Source organism: Arachis hypogaea, chromosome 9 (assembly GCF_003086295.3).
Source record: "Arachis hypogaea cultivar Tifrunner chromosome 9, arahy.Tifrunner.gnm2.J5K5, whole genome shotgun sequence".
NCBI lineage: Eukaryota > Viridiplantae > Streptophyta > Magnoliopsida > Fabales > Fabaceae > Arachis > Arachis hypogaea.
This window is the reverse complement of record NC_092044.1, coordinates 94,686,977-94,706,181: the sequence shown is the minus strand read 5'-3', so window position 1 is coordinate 94,706,181 and position 19,205 is coordinate 94,686,977. Positions and strand designations below refer to the sequence as shown.

General features: G+C 34.9%; 2 protein-coding genes across 2 annotated transcripts; one reads left to right on the top strand and one right to left on the bottom strand.

Moving 5' to 3' along the window:
- The first annotated feature begins 4,384 nt into the window (after positions 1 to 4,384).
- Positions 4,385 to 8,283, top strand: LOC112711253 (serine decarboxylase 1). Its single transcript, XM_025763854.3, has 6 exons — positions 4,385 to 4,502; positions 5,181 to 5,485; positions 6,357 to 6,588; positions 6,669 to 6,862; positions 6,950 to 7,086; positions 7,439 to 8,283. Exons 2-6 carry the CDS (start codon positions 5,206 to 5,208, stop codon positions 8,009 to 8,011), a joined length of 1,416 nt encoding a protein of 471 aa, XP_025619639.1. The 5' UTR covers positions 4,385 to 4,502; positions 5,181 to 5,205; the 3' UTR covers positions 8,012 to 8,283.
- Positions 8,284 to 12,488: 4,205 nt separating this feature from the next.
- On the bottom strand, positions 12,489 to 16,628 carry LOC112709328 (uncharacterized). The gene is made up of 6 exons (XM_025761222.3): positions 16,556 to 16,628; positions 14,164 to 14,522; positions 13,944 to 14,036; positions 13,465 to 13,532; positions 13,198 to 13,362; positions 12,489 to 12,780 (listed from the first exon to the last, which is right to left on the bottom strand). Exons 1-6 carry the CDS (start codon positions 16,626 to 16,628, stop codon positions 12,771 to 12,773), a joined length of 768 nt encoding a protein of 255 aa, XP_025617007.1. The 3' UTR covers positions 12,489 to 12,770.
- Between the last annotated feature and the right edge of the window lie 2,577 nt (positions 16,629 to 19,205).

The window sequence follows — 19,205 nt, the reverse complement described above, 5'->3', positions numbered from 1 at the left end:
TGTGTTTTCATTTGCAAATCATCAAAAGTGTATGTATAATATCTTTTTATTTTTTAAAAGAAAAAAAGAAAGTTTTCACTGGTCATTGATGATCAAATATTTCTCGTGTGAAATGTTACAGCCAAATGTAATTGATGAATTGAGTGAATAATGGATGCTTTTTATTTGCTTATTTTCAGGTACTCTTATGTATCTTTTTCCTTGTAGATTTGTTTAGAGTATTATTATTACACATTATTATTATATTGGGTCAATCTATAGTATAGATGCAAATTGATACAGATTTACAGATTTTTTTTCTGAGTGAACATGAGATTGACACGTGGCTATGTTGATCCAAGGCTTGTCTCCCCTTTGATGGCTGGGGCTGGCTGAGTCGTTAGCCATTCTTTTTTTGTTGGGTCTCTGTTGGCGGGCTGTTTGATTTGGGTTTTGGCAAACAAAAAAATTGGGTATTTAACCATGCAGTCTTTCGTTTTTTTTTTTTTTGGGTTCCTTTGTCAATGGGAGGAGTAACACTGAATAGCAGGTGCTGATGCATCCATGGAGGCCGAACCAGTAAGGATTATGGTATCCCAAAAAGGAAGCCCTAGGTTTCGAGGGACAGGAAGAGAGATGACAAATTCCAAAACGCGGTGAGCCCAACCGCTTCGACTCGTCAAAGGCATACAACGAAACGTCGTCGTCCAGGTTTGTGTTGGTCTTTCTCGCACTAGTTGTACCCGAACCAAACGAGCGGCGGCTTCCTTGATGGTCATCAGATTTCGATCCCATTGTTGGTGTTCATGGTGGTGTTGTGGGCTGTAGATCTCCTCGTTTGTCAACAGTCACTCAGATGTTGTTGTTGTCGCTTTTATCTTTATCTTCTTCTTCTAGATTGTTGTGATGTGAACCTAGACAAAATATTGTGTACAAGTCCAATTATCTTTAAGGAGTCCACCACTGATGACCAACAAAAAAAAATATAAACCACAAGTCCCGCCCAAGTCCTTTACAGTTGCTCTTGATTGACTTATTTCAGAAGCCGACTTCCCCTTCGAAAAATAAGGCAGACAAGCTTTTAAACCTCTTTGTTTCCTCTAGCCAACAATTTGCACATTTATCAACATATCATCGCATTCTATATATATTAACCTGTACCGTATAATTGGCTTTATTATATATGCTATGTTTTAATTTGCACATGTAAATAATTAGAAAAATTATATGACGAGATGAATCTACATATACTGAACCAAATGATATGAATATTTACTATTAAATATTAAGTATTAAGTTAATAACTAACGCCTAACATTTCATTTTCAAAATACTTATTCTTTTTGGTTTTTTGTTCGTCGGTAGCCCTGATGGTTGATGGATATATATCATGGATTGTTCCGGGGATAAACGTAAATGGTTCAATTATTTTAAATAACTTTAAGTAATTTATATATATATAAACTTGAGCATCGAAAATGACTTAACAATATAGTTTATATTATATTTTACTTTGTCTCATTTAAATTAGGCTGATAAAAAAATCTAAATTTATTTTATTTAATTTTTATTAATTATATTGATAATTAATAATGATAAATAAGATAAATTTAAATTATTTTGATTGATTTTTTTGTTTTTTAAATATTATTAAATTTAAAACAATTTAGTAGGAACTAAAAAGTGATTTCACAATAATAAAAATATTTAATAATTAAATAAAATTAATAAAAAATAATTTAAATTTATTTTATTTAATATTTATTGTTATTAGAATTAATATATACTAAATGAATAAGTTTATGTTTTGTTTATCACTCTAATATTACATATAATAGTTATCTAATGCCTTGCAGGTTACTGCTAGACCTTTAATCAATTTATTGATGAGTTTATGAATTGCTGATGTAGATCAGAATTTTGATCTGCAATGGTTCAATAGGCCTGATTCCCGGCCAGTTTTTAATATATAGAAGTTACGCGTAAATAATAATGATAGAGAAATGTTAGAGGTAATAATTTTGTGATTTATAACTATTAAATAATTATTAATGATATTTTTAATAGTGTAAAATTTTATTTGATAGTATGAAATTATTTATTTTTTGTGTTAATTATATTCGGACTAAAATTTAATAAAGTTGTTAGTTCTTAAACTTTCTATAATGATATAAGTCTTTTCAAATGAAAACGAACAAAAATTTACAGGTAGGCGTAGGTATTTAATATAATCAAAGCATCATAACTTAGAAAATCTACCAAATAATCATCATCATGGGAGTAGTTTAGCATTACAACAACAACAACAAAGCCTTGTCCCACTAAGTGGGGTCGGCTACATGAATCAAACGACGCCATTGTGCTCTGTCATGTATCATGTCTATAGTGAGACCGTTTACATGTAGATCTCGTCTGACCACCTCATGGATGGTCTTCTTAGGTCTTCCTCTGCCTTTCGCCCTTTGTCCATCTTCCATCTCATCCACCCTCCTGACTGGATGTTCTATCGGTCTTCTTCTCACATGTCCAAACCACCTGAGACGCGATTCAACCATCTTTTCCACAATGGGTGCTACTCCAACTCTCTCCCTTATATCTTCATTCCTTATTTTATCCAATCGCGTATGACCACTCATCCATCTCAACATCTTCATCTCTGCCACACTCAGCTTATGTTCGTGCTCCCCTTTAGCCGCCCAACACTCCGTACCATACAGCATCGCCGGTCTTATAGCGGTGCGATAGAATTTACCTTTAAGTTTTAAAGGCACTTTTTTGTCGCATATAAAACCAGATGCACTCCGCCATTTTGACCAACCTGCTTGGATCCTATGATTTACATCATGTTCAATCTCTCCATTATCCTGTATGATGCACCCGAGATACTTAAAACTTTTAACTTTTCGTAGGGTGTTCTCTCCAATTTTCACCTCTATATTGGAGTTTTCCCTTCTCAGATTGAACTTACATTCCATATATTCCGTCTTGCTACGGCTTATGCGCAGACCATACACTTCTAGAGCTTCTCTCCATAACTCCAACTTCTTATTTAGGTCTTCCCTTGACTCTCCCATAAGGACGATATCATCGGCAAAAAGCATGCACCATAGCACAGGCTCTTGGATGTGCTCTGTGAGTACTTCCAAGACTAATGTGAAAAGGTATGGACTTAAGGATGATCCCTGGTGTAATCCTATACCAATAGGGAATTCCTCTGTCACACCACCTTGAGTCTTCACACTAGTTGTGGCCCCATCATACATGTCTTTAATTGCCCCGAATATATGCGATCCTTACTCTCCTCTTTTCTAAAACCTTCCATAAGACCTCCCTTGGTACCCTATCATACGCTTTTTCCAAATCAATAAACACCATGTGTAGATCCCTTTTATTACTACGATACCTCTCCATCATTCTTCTTAATAGGTATATCGCTTAAGTGGTAGATCTGCCTGGAGTAGTTTAGCATTATTGAGTCTTTTTCCTTTGTCACTTGTTTTGTATACAGTAATAAGTTTAATGGGAAGTGATAAGTGATAACAATAACAGATAATAAATAGTGACGACAACGACCCACCATTATTCCCGAAATTCATAAAACTTCTAAAACTTGAATTTGAATTTCACTTCATCCTTATAGTATATATGAAGTGGACATAGCTAAAGCAAGGTTAATATATATGTATGGTAGTATAACGATAAATAATGTGGTTAAAAAATTTAGATAAGGAAGGAAGATGAGTATTATATTTTAACATGATAATTTTGTGTATTTTTTAAAAATGATGAGAGGTATATAAATTGGATTTTTTTATTTGTGTTTAAAAAATTAAAATAAGTTAGAGTAAACAAATCGGATGATCCGATTTTTGTACATTTTAAAAATTGAACGGTCTGATTCATATTTAGTAAATTAAATTATCCTACATTTAAAAAACATATCATGTTAGATCATAATTTTAAAAAAATACTATTGTTAATCTAATATTAAAAGTAAAAATGTAAAATAATCTCTGAAAGATAATAAAAAATTAATACAAATAATTTAAAATTATTTATTTAATATTTATTAATTATCGTTGGTATAATTATATAATTTTAGATATAATAAATATATAATTATAAATATATAATTATAAGTATAAATGTTTATTTAATATTTATTAATTATCGTTAGTATAATTATATTATTTTTAGATATAATAAATATGGATTTAAATTTTTTAAAGTTTAAATTTTACTTTAGAGAATAAAGTGTAATCTCTCACCATTTATTTTATAAGTGGGAACAAAAATAAATATGAGAGAAAAATTATTTAAAAATAAAAAATCACACCTTACGTACAAATGTAAAATTTAGAAGATACAAATTCAATAAATATATATTATGTGTGCGGACGAAAGCAACTAGCTAATAACTATAAATGGCAGCATTCACCTCGTTGCTCTCTCTCGCTGGCGCCCCCCACTTTTCTCGCATCATCATTTTCCTTTGTCCCTCCTTTTACGAATCTCACGCTCCGGTCAGTGATTCCTCTTCTCTTAGATCTATCTCCTCCTCCTCCTCTCAATTCACTCTTCATTTCGCGTTATGACATTTTTCTCTATCTCGTTCTTCATTTTTCCCTTTCGGTATTTCGTTTCTATGAATTTTGTGGATTTAGCTGTACTTTGAAGATTTCCTCTTCAATTTTGCATCTTACTTACCTGAGTTAGTGAGTTTAGATATTTAATCTTGCTTTCTGAATTTGATTACCTTAAACATACACTTGTGTGCTGCGTAGAGTTTATCCATTTTGGGAATTGTGCAATGCATGTACAGTGTGTTTCGTTTTGTTTTGTTTTGGTCATCTTCTTTTGGCAATTATTTTGACATTAAAAAACGTACTGTAGAAATATTAATATATTGAGCAATAATGAGTGCTGCAAAAATAAGGGATCAAGGATTTGTACGTCTTTCCATAAATTTCTGTGATCTTCATTTATGTCATAATTTTTATATTTTGTATATAAATGACTCAAGTAGTGTATATGAAAATTTTGTGAGTTTCCTCTATTGGTAGTGATTGTGATTTGGTCTGGCATCCTTTTTTGTGTATAGCAATTGAAAAATGCTTTCACTAGAAGGAAAATATGGATGGCTGCTTTATTTAACCATGGACTTTGTTGCTCAATTCACTCCTGGACTCCATCTTTTACAGTTAATCTTGTGTTGCGAGCAGCAAAATGGTTGGAAGTGGCCATTTGGGCGCCAATGGAACAGTTGAACCATTGCCCGAAGATTTTGATGCGTCAGCTGTGATCAAAGAACCTGTGCCACCCACAATTGCAGAAAGTGAGAACGTGAAAAGAGCTATAGTACTGGGAAAAAATGTTCACACACTGTGTCTAGAAGTTACAGAACCTGATGCAGATGATGAAATTACTGGGGAAAGGGATGCTTACATGGCAAGTGTATTGTCCAAATATAAAAAATCATTGACTGAAAGGACAAAACATCATTTAGGTTTGAAATCATTTGCTCTTTTAATCTTACTGCTTTCTTGATTGCATTTTCTTTGTTGCATTTAGCACAAAGCAAATGCTTCATGATAGGATATCTTGTTGCTTTTGTTTGTTCCAACTTCCAACTAGTATTTCTGTAATTCTGCTCATTTCTATGCAACGTTCGGCCCTGTGATTTCTGACTTGACATACAAGAAAGTTTGTTAACTTGATGGTAATACCAACCAAGCATCAGCACCCACACAATGCTTGGCACCAACTTATACTACATGTTTAGCCTCACCTGCTTTCCTGTTATCCTCTGTTTGCCTAGTATTCCAGCTGCTGAGTTTTTATTGATACGTTTTTATAATTATCCAGGTGGTTTCATTTGAATGCAACAAATATAATGTAACATTTTTTAATTTTTTCTTCAAAAAAATAAAGTGTGTAAAAATCATAATTGAGATTTGATAGTGTCGGTGCATACAAACTTGTTCGTTGTCCAACCCACAATGTGCGTTTTAGCTATCCTTCATTTGTAGTTGAGATTGTTTTATGTTTAATATTTTGGCGAAGAATGAGATGCATTTGAGGCTGCTGTGCCTATGTGAGGAAGTAGATGAAGCATTCAGTCACATATAACAGAAGAAGTCTTCATGTCTATTACATGAAGAGTGCTTTTTTTAGCAGTTGGAGGAAAACGAAAAATGTTTATGATCTATTACAGTTCATTAATGCATCTATATTATTCTGGCTTCCATTTTGTGCAAAAATTACCTAGAAGATGTGTAGCTTTTCAAGGCCTATATTCATTCCTTTAACCTATGGAGTTTTTAGGCTATCTCATATAGTCATATACTCGTATGTAATTTGTGAACAATCTATGCCAGGTTACCCTTATAATTTGGATTTCGACTACGGTGCACTCTCTCAACTTCAACACTTCTCCATAAACAACCTGGGAGATCCATTCATTGAAAGCAATTATGGAGTCCACTCCCGGCAGTTTGAAGTTGGTGTTTTGGACTGGTTTGCCCGGTTATGGGAAATAGAAAAAGATGAGTACTGGGGCTACATGACAAACTGTGGTACTGAGGGTAATCTCCATGGCATCCTAGTTGGGTTAGTTTTAGTTTGACTTTGTTCAACATATTGCGAATTTGGAAAGAACACGATTATATTGTTAAATATGACATTTACAGGAGAGAGGTCCTTCCGGATGGGATTTTGTACGCCTCACAAGAATCACATTATTCTGTATTTAAAGCTGCACGTATGTACAGAATGGATTGTATGAAGATTGTAACTCTTCATACCGGAGAGATTGATTGTAATGATTTCAAGGCCAAGCTGCTTCTTCACAAAGATAAGCCAGCTATTGTAAATGTGAACATAGGCAAGTTTCTTTATCTCTATTGCCCCTCCTCTCCTGCCTTTTTTTTTTACTTTGCTGATGTTGACTCATATAGACGGAACTTTGCAGGTACAACTGTCAAAGGAGCAGTGGATGATCTTGATCTGGTGATAAAGACACTTGAAGATACTGGATTTTCACGTGACAAATTCTACATCCATTGTGATGGGGCCTTGTTTGGTCTCATGATGCCTTTTGTGAAACTTGTAAGTTTCTCTTGTTCACGGTACCAGAAATCTTTAAACTTCAGACATGTGCTGTTGAAGTCATATTTGCTATCCCTCTGTTATCTAATTGGAACTCCTATGTATTATTTTACTTTTGTTGTAATTCGTTGTTTTCCATGTCGCAAATAGCATTTTGGTTCTTGCACATAACCTTGTTTATGTTATTATAGCTCATTGTTGTTTGTCTTGCATTTAGCAATTTACAAGTTTAATTGCTTGCCAAAACAAGATTTGAGACCAATTCCTTTAGTGATGTAAATCTTGCCATCTTATTTTTGAGTTTGTTTTATATAAGCAATGATGTTTATTATTCTATATTCTGCAATATCAGGCACCAAAAGTTTCTTTTAAGAAGCCCATTGGCAGTGTTAGTGTTTCTGGCCACAAATTTGTGGGGTGCCCAATGCCTTGTGGTGTTCAGATAACAAGATTGGAGCATATCAATGTTCTTTCCAATAATGTAGAATACCTTGCTTCTAGGGATGCCACAATCATGGGTAGCCGGAATGGCCATGCTCCCATATTCCTTTGGTATACCCTTAACCGGAAAGGATACAGAGGTTTCCAGAAAGAAGTGCAGAAATGCTTGAGGAATGCACACTACTTCAAGGACCGCCTTAGGGAGGCCGGAGTTGGTGCAATGCTTAATGAGCTGAGCAGCACAGTTGTGTTTGAGAGGCCACATGATGAGGAGTTTGTACGGAAGTGGCAGTTGGCATGCCAGGGAAACATAGCACATGTGGTGGTGATGCCAAACGTCACTAAGGGCAAGCTTGATGATTTCCTGAACGAGCTTGTGGAGAAGCGTGCTCAATGGTTTAAAGATGGCAAGTTTCAACAATATTGCATTGCCTCAGAAGTGGGTGAAACCTGCTGTCTTTGCCCTTTGCATAAGAGCAAGTAAAAGTTGTAACAGGTTCCCTATCTAGGTTCAAGGTTTTAGTTGGTTTATGGTGGGGCATATATATATCCATGTTTGATCGAGATTTTGTTGCACTTGATAACCTATCGGTTTTCCTTATTATTGACTTTTTTATTTGCACTTGATAGCAACTAGTTCTTAGAGAATTTTAGATTTGTCTTGTTATCAACATTCATTCAGAAAACTTATTCTTTAGCTATCTTATATATTAACTATTTAGCAGAAATAAAACAAACTATTGATGGTGGATTAAATTATCATACTTTAAAATTTTTGTAAGCATATATTATAAAAGTCACTTGAGAATTAAAATGTTAAAATGCATTCTTAAGAAACTAATTATTGTAATTTTATAGAACATCATTTGAGAATCAAAAAATGTAATTAATTTACCATTCATGGATAGTGTGTGTTTTTATTTTACAAATACATATAATCTATATGAAATGGAATAGAATATGATGAATTGAAGGAAATAGAGTAAGATGATACCATTATTTGTATGGAGAAATAAGTCTCATTATGTGATCTGTCAAATCATGAAAATATACTCGTGAACTAACAAAACAAAAACAGATAATTATTTTTAAAAAATTTACTTTTTGAAATAAAGTACCTAGTGTGTGCAGAAGGCAAGTGATTCGGACTTCCATATGCCTTGTGTATCAGAAACTTCTAGGAGCCAGAAATTCCTTGAAGGGCGCTAAAACTCTTTAATATCATTGGTTGCTTATTATATATTAATAGATATCAAGGTTCTTATAACTTAAAAGATTTAGAATTTAATTCTTATTCAATTAAAATTTAAAAAAAGAAAGAAAGAAAAGAGAACCCAAGAAAATGTTGCCATTTGTGTCAACTTTGGCAAATCAGATAGGAGAGGGAACTTATAGCGAAGAAAACATGTTGGAATCCCTCATGTATATATAACACTAGTTTTGTTAAAAAAAACCAGTTAGTAACATATGAATCAAGGACACAAATCCAATAGTAAAATAGGAATACTTGTAAATAAAATTTTCTCATTTCAATATCTATGAATGATGACTGCATTAGTGCATTACATACAAACAGATGTAGTAGTGATTGCATTTAACTGAGTTGCTATGGCTAACATAGAGATCAGACCCTACATAGTAAATAGTACTTACTCTACAAAGCAAAATACAAATAAGGATAAGGTATTCTTTGCAATTTGCAAACCAGCAAACTGCAGTACTAGTATACAGAGTCCTCAATATTCAAAAGAGGCAAATGCACTCAAGTGAAGGTAAATTTTAATACAATTGGATGTAGTGTTGATAAAGCAAACTAAAAACAAAGTGTATGTGTTTGAATAACTAAAATTTTGTTGCAGTCTCAAACTAAAAAAAGTGAGAACTCATAGCTTAGAGCAGAAAATGAGAAGCTTAGAGCAGATAACATGAGGTTGGATCCTCATTCATCGAACTCTACCCTTCTTTTAGATCGAGGTTGTAACTTAAATATGCCTGAAAAAAAATCTGCACACTGTAAGAATGCTAGAACAAACACAATTGACATGATATTAAAAATTAAATCCAATACGGGTAAAACTTTTTCGAAAAGGAATGAAATGAAATATTAGAAAGATATGATCCTTCTCGGTGGTACATGCAGAAGTAGTAGTAACCCTAATTAGCATGGTTCTGAAAACCGGACCAGACCGGCCAGTTCAACCGGAATAACCGAGAACCGGTGGCCTAGCCGGTCCGGGTGACGTAGAAAACCGCCTGGCAAAAAACCGGTGAAAAAACAGGTCGAACCGGCGGTTAACCGGCGAACCGGAAGAACCATCCGGTTTTTTGGCGGTTTAGTGGTTTGCAACTTCAATGCCAAAACGACGTCGTTTTGGCTTATAAAAAAAAAAAAAAAGAAAAGGCAAACGCGTAGCGCCGAAACCTAACACACTACCACTAACCCTAATTTCAATCTGAGCTCAGCTCCCCTTTCCCCTAACCTAATCTGCGCCAGCCTCCATTCACCCAGCAAGGCCACCATTCGCCACCGACAACCATCGACAGCAGCCGCGACCACCACCGGCCGAGCCCGCCTCCTTGTCGCCGAACGTCACCTAGCCCGACCCTCATTCGCCACCCACAACCATCCATAGCAGCCGCGACCACCACCGGCCGAGCCCGCGTCCTTCTGAATTTGGTAAGACTCTGTTCTATGCTCCTTCTTGATTTTGGATTTTGATTTTCTGAGGTTCTGTGAGCTCGCCTGTTCTATCCTGCCTTCTTGATTTATGATTTTGATTTTCATCATTGATGTTGTTGATTTTGAATAATGAATATGTTTTGCTGCTTCTGGTTGTTGCTTAATGATGAAAATTTTTTGCTGCTTCTGGATATGCTTGCTGTTTCATTATATTCATGGTTTTCTGAATCATTGCTGTTGTTGATTTTGAATATGTTTTGCTGCTTCTGTTTGTTGCTTAATGATGAAAATTTTTTGCTGCTTCTGAATATGCTTGCTGTTTCATTATATTCATGGTTTTCTGAATCACTGCTGTTGTTGATTTTGAATATGTTTTGCTACTTCTGTTTGTTGCTTAATGATGAAAATTTTTTGCTGCTTTTGAATATGCTTGCTGTTTCATTATATTCATGGTTTTCTAAATCATTGCTGTTGTTGATTTTGAATGTTTTGCTGCTTCTGTTTGTTGCTTAATGATGAAAATTTTTTGCTGCTTCTGAATATGCTTGCTGTTTCATTATATTCATGGTTTTCTGAATCACTGCTGTTTTTGATTTTGAATATGTTTTACTGCTTCTGTTTGTTGCTTCATGAAGAATATGCTTCTGAATATGCTTGCTGTTTCTTGCTGTTTCATTATATTCATGGTTTTCTGAAGATGTTTTCTGGTCTTTGATTTTCTGATTGTTATAGATGGAACAATCACAAAGTAACCCACAGCCATAAGATAATGTTGTTCAAGATTTAATATTTAATTAAACCGGTTGAACCCCGGTCGAACCAGTGAACCATTGAACCAGTGACCTCACTGGTTTATTGACCGGTCTGGTTCTCGCAACCTTGCTAATTAGTAGTTATTAACCAAAATCAAACCTAATTTGACTTGTTAATTACACTAGTTATGCAAAGAGAAAGAATAAAAAAACAAAACAGAAACCGACAAATTAAAGGGGTTAAAAAAGGTTGGAAATGAAGAAGTAGCATTAGCGTGGAGCAGTGTTGATGATCATGATCATCATAATCAGATTAAACAAAAAAAAGTTCTGAAAACTGCACACATCTGAGCTGCAAAAGACAGTGATCTGTGATAATAAGACTGAAATCAGATTAAATGGGTGTATTCTATTATTTTCTAATCACTAATTTTGGCTTTATTGTTAGATAGTGAGTGTAACCCAAAAAATAAAGTAGTTAACTAGTGAAAAGGTTTCAACAAAAATGAGCAGCCACATGCTCGTTCAAATAATAAAAATCAGTCAGCATGAGAGAAATAACAAGCCACAACAACAGCAAAAGAACAGAATTAGTAAACCCGACTTCATACGTAGTAGAATTTCAATTCTCACATAGCAATATAACAAAAAAATTTCTTAGGTAACATTTCTAAAAAATAAAACTTCAAAAAGAAAATACTTCAAACACCAGAAAACTAGCAACATATTTAACTTACTTTTTTTTTTTAAATCATAAAAAGATGTATAGTTACATTACTGCTGCTCACATCTTACCAAGCATGCTTCCATTTGAACTTGGTATTATCCAAATATCACATTAAGTTAACACACAATTCCACAGAGCTTAAAAAAATAGAAAAGAAAAATAAAGACAATGGTTTTTACAAATTTCCTGATTCCATATATAAAAAGAAAATAAAAACAGAAAGAGAACAATATAAAAGCTACTTGTTAGCTAATTTCACACGAATTCTGAATTCCCATGATACTAAAAACCTTCACCATTCGCCAACTTCCCAAAACAGTAATGGCAGAGTTTAAAAAGAGCTAAGTTAAGTTTTCATTATTTATATCAGCTACATGATTTTGATTAGCATCAAATTTGTTTAACCCCATCATTTTCAACACAGCAAACGCAATAGCATTAATAAAGAAAATGGCAGTGCCTAATTTAAGAAAGAAGGTAGAAACACTGAAGGATGATGTCAAATTTTGCTTTGATAACTTACAAACACAAGCACTTAAGAAAAGCATCATGAAAGGTAATACCAACATATAATATCAGGAAACTGTACATTCATATAATAATAAAGACAAAGCATAATAATTTTGAAACTTAAGAAAATCACATACCACTATTATTACTAGTCTACTACTATCTGCTACCACATCAAAGGACATTCTTCACTAATGATTTCGAAACTTCTTTGCTATTTTTCGCATTCTTTTGGCTGTTCATATGAAAGAAAAAGAGCATTCTCATTTTAGAGGGAAAAATTGATGGCCAATGGAGGAAACTGCTAACTTGTTTAATTATAAAGCTGCCCTATATTTCTTTTAGATTAAAATAAAAAAAATTATAATTAACGACAAAAGCAAGCAACAATGGTGACATAATTCCTTCAAGTAACTGACATTATCCTAAAATCAAACCAGAAAAGACGAACTTACTCCCAAAAGTAAGCACATATTTCGAGTTGTCGAGGAGATCCCTCAATTTGCTTTCGCTTGAATTATCTCGGCTAGAAACCCCATGAGAGCCGCATTGACCTAAACTTGTTAATGAAACATCATTTGAAGCTGTAACAAAAATGATGGTAGTTAATTCAAATACAATTAAACCTATAAGTCCCTACATTATATATAATTTACTTTGACAAGTGATTTATGAAAGATAAATTAAAAAAAAATTATTAAAATAGTATAAAATAGTATAAAAAGGAATAAATGATAGCTATTTTGCTATTTTCTAATATTGCACATTAGTGATAAGGACCAATTTTGCTAAAAAATAGTTGAGAGATAATTTGGTTTTGATGTATGGACAATTTATAAGCATGCTCACCTTATAGCCCTTATACCATTTTCCTATACGGAGTTTGACATTATGTAATACAACACCCTACAAAAAAACCACTCTTTGGGCTTGAAGCACAGGTAATGTGTATCAAGAATGAGAGCGGCATGGATCAAATTCCTCATAGGCAAAGGCTATACCTTAGATATTCTTTCTTCCAGTCAGGGCACTGCTGCATTTTGGTCCAGAGATCAATCACAGGGACTCCACATTCTGCAGCCACAGCAGTGCATGCTCTAGCATACTCGCCAGCAGCTTCGTTTGTTCTCTCAGGAACACCCTGTGGGTTGTCTGTATATGGATATCTGCAAAAGATATTTTGCAAATCGTCAACTTTAAATCTCTGTCAATATCTCCAAAATTCTATAGGTGAATAGACGGAAAGAGGGTAAAAAAAAAAACCATACTGAAGACGTGCAACTTCGTCAATTGGAGGAGGTGTTATGATTAGAACAATTGCTTTTGGCCATAGGTTCTGATGAAATTCAAAGAAAGATTTCATGACATCTAGATAGTAAGCAATGGTGAGAACGAAAGCAAAAAAATCGAATTCAGAGAAAACACAACATGAAATGGAATCTCCTCCATTATAAGGCTCATGTTACATGTAGTCCTTTCATGTTTTCCTATATTGAAAGCAGTTCCAAAGTTAAATTGATGTGCTCAGATGGTGATTGAGCCTGTAAATTATTATTGGTTTCATGCCAAGAGCAAATAATGACTTACAAAAAGGTTTTCTTAAAATCAGAACCCAACACTGAAAACATAATAGATATATTGGTTATGCTATATGTTACATCCCAGCTAGTCCAAAAAACAAGAAGGTTAATATGAATGCATCAAATGTTATTCATAAGTACGAACTAGCTCAAACTGAAAAGCATACGAGGTTGCGTTGATGCGCGAGGGTTGGGTGCGAGGGTTGAGAAACAGCATACGCAAAAAAACCACAAGATACAAAACAGCAGCACAGCCAAAGCTAATCAATAATCAATTCAATAAAAAGTTAAAAGCAGAAAACATTCAATAATCATCCAATTTTCTTGATTGATTTCTAAATGGAGCATTTAGAAAAAAATGAAGATGGAGCACAACTGAGCACTAACCTTCGAGCAGCACGGCGAGCAGAACTGCGAGAGAGAGGCAAGCAGCACGACGAGCAGAACGGTGAGAGGGACGACAAGCAAAACAGCAAGAGGAATGGCAAGCTGGCTAACACAACGACGAACCTGGTTGCGAGCTTGAGCGCGAAGGGTGGCGACGGTGAGATAGATGGCGGCGTGATGGAGGTTAGGGTTTTCTGAACCTTTCAAGGAAAAGCCATTCAAAACCCTTTCAAAGCAGCGTCGAGCAAGACAAAGACTACTAATGGTGACGGTGACGGCGACGGCAAGCTCGAGGAAGACCACTGTAATGAACTGCGAATGAACGACGGTGGACCTTAAACGCAATGAACGGCAATTTTCTCAATGCGGCGGTGGGGGGGATGGGAGACCACTAGTCCACTAGGTAAAAAATTAGAGGAAGGGCAGTGATATAGATGACGATGAAGGCGATGAAGATGAACGACGAAGGCAGATTCGAAAGTGAAGATGAAGATGACGGCCCGGCTTCACTTTTAGGTTAAAAGTGAATTACCTAAAAGTGAATTTGGTAACAATAAAAAAGTAAAGTGTGGAAAAAATTAGGTGGGAAACTAAATTTTAGGGGAGAAAATTTTATCGGCATATTTTTGTAGGGTGTCAAAATAAATACAGGATAGCCACACTTTTGAAGCGTGATCAGTTTCTCTTGAAAAGTATGGTAAAAAAAGCGTGGCCAAATTTTAAATAAGTGGCCGCCTTTGTAAAAGCGTACCGATTTTTTTTATTGCCACGTTTTTCAAGCGTAGCAACAAAAAGGCGTGGTCCAATTTCAAATAAGTGGCTACTCTCATAAAAGTATGCCGATTTTTCTCTATGGCCACCCTTTTCAAGCGTGACAAAAAAAAGCGTAGCCAAATCACAAATCAGTGGCTACCCTCATAAAAACGTAGCCATTGACTACTTTTAGGCACGCTTTAAAAGCGTGGAAAAAAATGTGTTGACAGGCCTTTTTTCTTGTAGTGCGTTGATCAAACTATGAACTCAGCTTCAAGACATGATGTCAGGTAGAACCCTACACTCATGCCTTGCGCGTGCACTGTCTTAGCAACACATAGAGGCATAGAGCAATCAGAAGAAACACAAACCCGAGACAGAAGCTTTTGTTCCATAAATAATTACAACTCTCCATTTATAAGGAATTAATTATATATTATTATGCCAATTGAAATGCAAGTTTTAGTTTGTAGAATAATACAATATGCATGTCAAGTGTGCGTATGTGTTTTTTGCTTGTTTCGCACGTATGTATGTGTGTGTGTTTTTTATTTATTTATTTATTTTTGTGTTTTTCGCTCGTTTTGCCACGTGTGCGTGTTTTTCGCACGTGTGTGTAGTGTTTTTTATTTTTTATTCTTTTATTGTGTTTTTCGCTCGTTTCGCACATCTACGTATTTTTCACTCGTTTCGCACGTGTGTGTGTTTTTTCCCCATTTAGCATTTGTGCGTGTCTTTATTGTGTTTTTTGCTCTTTTCGCACGTATGCGTATTTTTCCCTCTTTTCGCATGTGTGCGTGTTTTTCGCACGTGTGCGTTTTTTTGTATTTTTCGCTCGTTTCGCACGTGTCTGTATTTTTTTTTTGCTCGTTTCGCACGCGTGTAAGTGTGTCTTTTCATTTTTGTGTTTTTCGCTCTTTCCGCACGAGTGCGTGTTTTTCGCTCGTTTTGCACGGGTGTGTGCTTTTTGCTCGTTTCGCAAGCGCGTGTGTGGTTTTTTTTGTGTTTTTCGCTCGTTTCGCACGTGTGTATTTTTCGCACATGTGTGTGTGTGTGTTTTTTTTTTCTTTTCGCTCGTTTTGTACGTGTGCGTGTTTTTTGCTCGTGTCGCATGTATGTGTGTTTTTTGCTTGTTTCGCACGTGTGTGGTTTTTTTCGTGTTTTTCGCTCGTTTCGCACGTGTGCGTGTTTTTCGCTCGTTTCGTACGTGTGTGTGTTTTTTTAGTTTTTTTATTCTTTTATTGTGTTTTCGCTCGTTTCTCACATGTGTGTATTTTTCTCTCATTTCAAATGTGTGTGTTTTTCACTCGTTTCGCATGTGTTTTTTTGTGTTTTTCGCTCGTGTGCGTGTTTTACGCTCGTTTCGCACGTGTGTGTTTTTTTCTTATTTCGCACGTGTGTGTTTTTTTTTGTGTTTTTCGCTCGTTTCACATGTGTATGTGTTTTTTGCTCGTTTCACACGTGTGTGTATTTTATTTTTTTATTTTTTATTTTTGTGTTTTTTGCTCGTTTCACAGGATTGCGTGTTTTACTCAACTGTCACTTTTCTCCTTCACTTCTTCTTCCCACATCTAAAGCCTCCATGGCTCCATCCCTCTACCTATAACCTCCTTGTTCTTCTTCTATCACGCTACCTTACCTCCCCTTTTTGCCACTATATCGCGCTCACTGCTAGCCTCATCTCCTCCCAGTAGCACGTAATTCGCCGACATCGACACACCACCTCCTCCTTATTGCGTTGTCATTTGCCTAGCTTCACTGTTGCTCTCTGCACTTGCTAGTCGCGATTTGCCACAACCCGTCACGTATCGTCGTCATCACCCGACTCACTCCTTCCTTGCTACTTCGCTTGCCGGCATGACCAGAAGCTCCTCTATGACCAGAGGCTCCACGCCTATTAAGCTCCTCCATTTTCTCTGGATTTATCTCTTGGAGGATATAAGGTGAAACAATCTATCCTTTATCTTATGAGGAGTCTAATATATTTAATATATTTGTAAGATACCATATAGTGAAAACATGAATCAATCATATTTGTAAGAGTATTACTATTAGATACTTCAGAGATTTGGTACTAAATTAGTAAATTATGATGAAAACTGTAATATAAGACATATAAATTGACAAATTTCAATACTTTTTACACTACTTATGCTTGGCAGCTTATAATTAAAATATGCTAATAAGAAGATGGTAAACATACTTGTATTCCTATAATTATCTAAGTACTAGCATACATATATCCTGACTCAAGGCATTATTATTGAAACTTTAGCCACGTACGAATAAGATGGAAATGTTATTTTTAAAGTTCATGTCAAGTGTACTTTTTAGGAACTAAATTCCTAATCTGATCTTTAAGTAACTTGATAATTCTCTTTAAATGAAAATTTTACAAAAATCAAACATAGAAATTTTAATGATTTATTAAGCTTGAACGCTTTTCGAAAAATAGAACCACAAAGATAAAATTGTTAGCAGGAAATTTCATCACACAATAGTAACAATCCATAATGAAGTCACCTTTTTAAAGTTAGGATGATCCATGAGACTATTTCAGTTTTGACTACGTAACATCCACTATCAATAGCCATATTAACCAATGTCTTGTGCTTGATCTCCAAATAGTTCTGTTTATAATAAAGTTGAGATTTGCTATCAAAGAACAAAAATTAGAAAGATAACAAAGATAATAATGAGATATAATAAAATAACAAAGACCAAACAACAAATTAAAAGTAAACACCTAGAAACTAATTCTAATTATTAATTATAAAAGTTATTGATGCAAAATACTCTTGATTGAAAGCATTAAATGTTTTAGAGTAAAGAAGTATTATTATCTCTATGTAATAAATGTAATTTGTGTACATTTCATATCACTCACTGCACTGACTTCTACTATTTTGTGAATGATTAATCCAACAGAAACGAGCAAAAAATATGCACATGTGTGAAACGAGCGAAAAACACAATAAAAGAATAAAAAATAAAAGAACACACACGTGCGAAACGAGTGAAAAACATCACATGTGCGAAACGAGTGAAAAACAACACATGTGCGAAACCAGCAAAAAACACGCACACATTTGAATCGAGCGAAAAACATGCGCACATGAGAAATGAACGAAAAACACTCACGCGTGCGAAACCAGCGAAAAACACACACACGTGCAAAATGAACAAAAAACACACACGTGCAAAACGGGCGAAAAACACAAAAAAAGTACACACATGCTAAACAAGCGAAAAACACAAAAAAATAAATAAATAACACACACACATGCGAAACAAGTGAAAAACACGCAAAACGTGCGAAACGAGCGAAAAATACGCACACGTGTGAAAAGAACAAAAAACACACACACGTGCAAAACGAGCAAAAAACACGAATACGTGCGAAAAGAGCGAAAAACACAAAAAAAGACACACACACGTGCAAAACGATCGATAAACACACACACGTGCGAAAATAAGCGAAAAATACGCACATGTGCAAAACGAGCAAAAACACAATAAAAGAATAAAAAATAAAAAAACACACACGTGCAAAATGAGCGAAAAACACGCACACGTACGAAACGAGCAAAATTTCCTATTCGAGAAGAGACGAAACAAAATTGTCCCTTAAATTCATACTTGACAGACACTTCAACAACCTAGTTCACCTTTCTAGTCAAAAGTAAAAAGACAAAAGAAGTACAATAACCAGGCCTTAAATTTAACCTCCTTCTCTAGGCCATTCTGAAACCTTCAATATGTATCCTTCCTATAGTCCTTGATTATTCCCAAACAAGAGCATTTGATAGCACACTGACAGTTTGGAATAGGTCAAAAATTCTCCAGTTACTCCTAAACCGCCATCAATTTCATAAAATAAAAGGTGACACTGAGATCTCCTTGCTTCATAGAGAAGGGTTCTTCATCTAATTCTATAATTCGATACTTATCTCCTTGATAAAACCTCTTCTTCAAATCTCACCACAAATTAGATGCAACACTAATCCACATAACACTTTAAACAATTTCAGCATTCAATGACACATTCAACCAAAAAAGCACAAATGTATTACACCTATCCCATGCATTAAAGTTAGGATCCCCTTGCTTTAGTTAGGTAGCGAACCATCAATAAAACTGATATTGTTTTTTCATTTAATAGGTCTCCACATTGATCTATACCATGAATCATAATTGTGATGATCTAACAAACTAGCAATTAGAGGAGTACCTGGACTCTCTGTTGGATGAAGGTAGAACTCACTCGAAGGATCCATATTCGATTCACA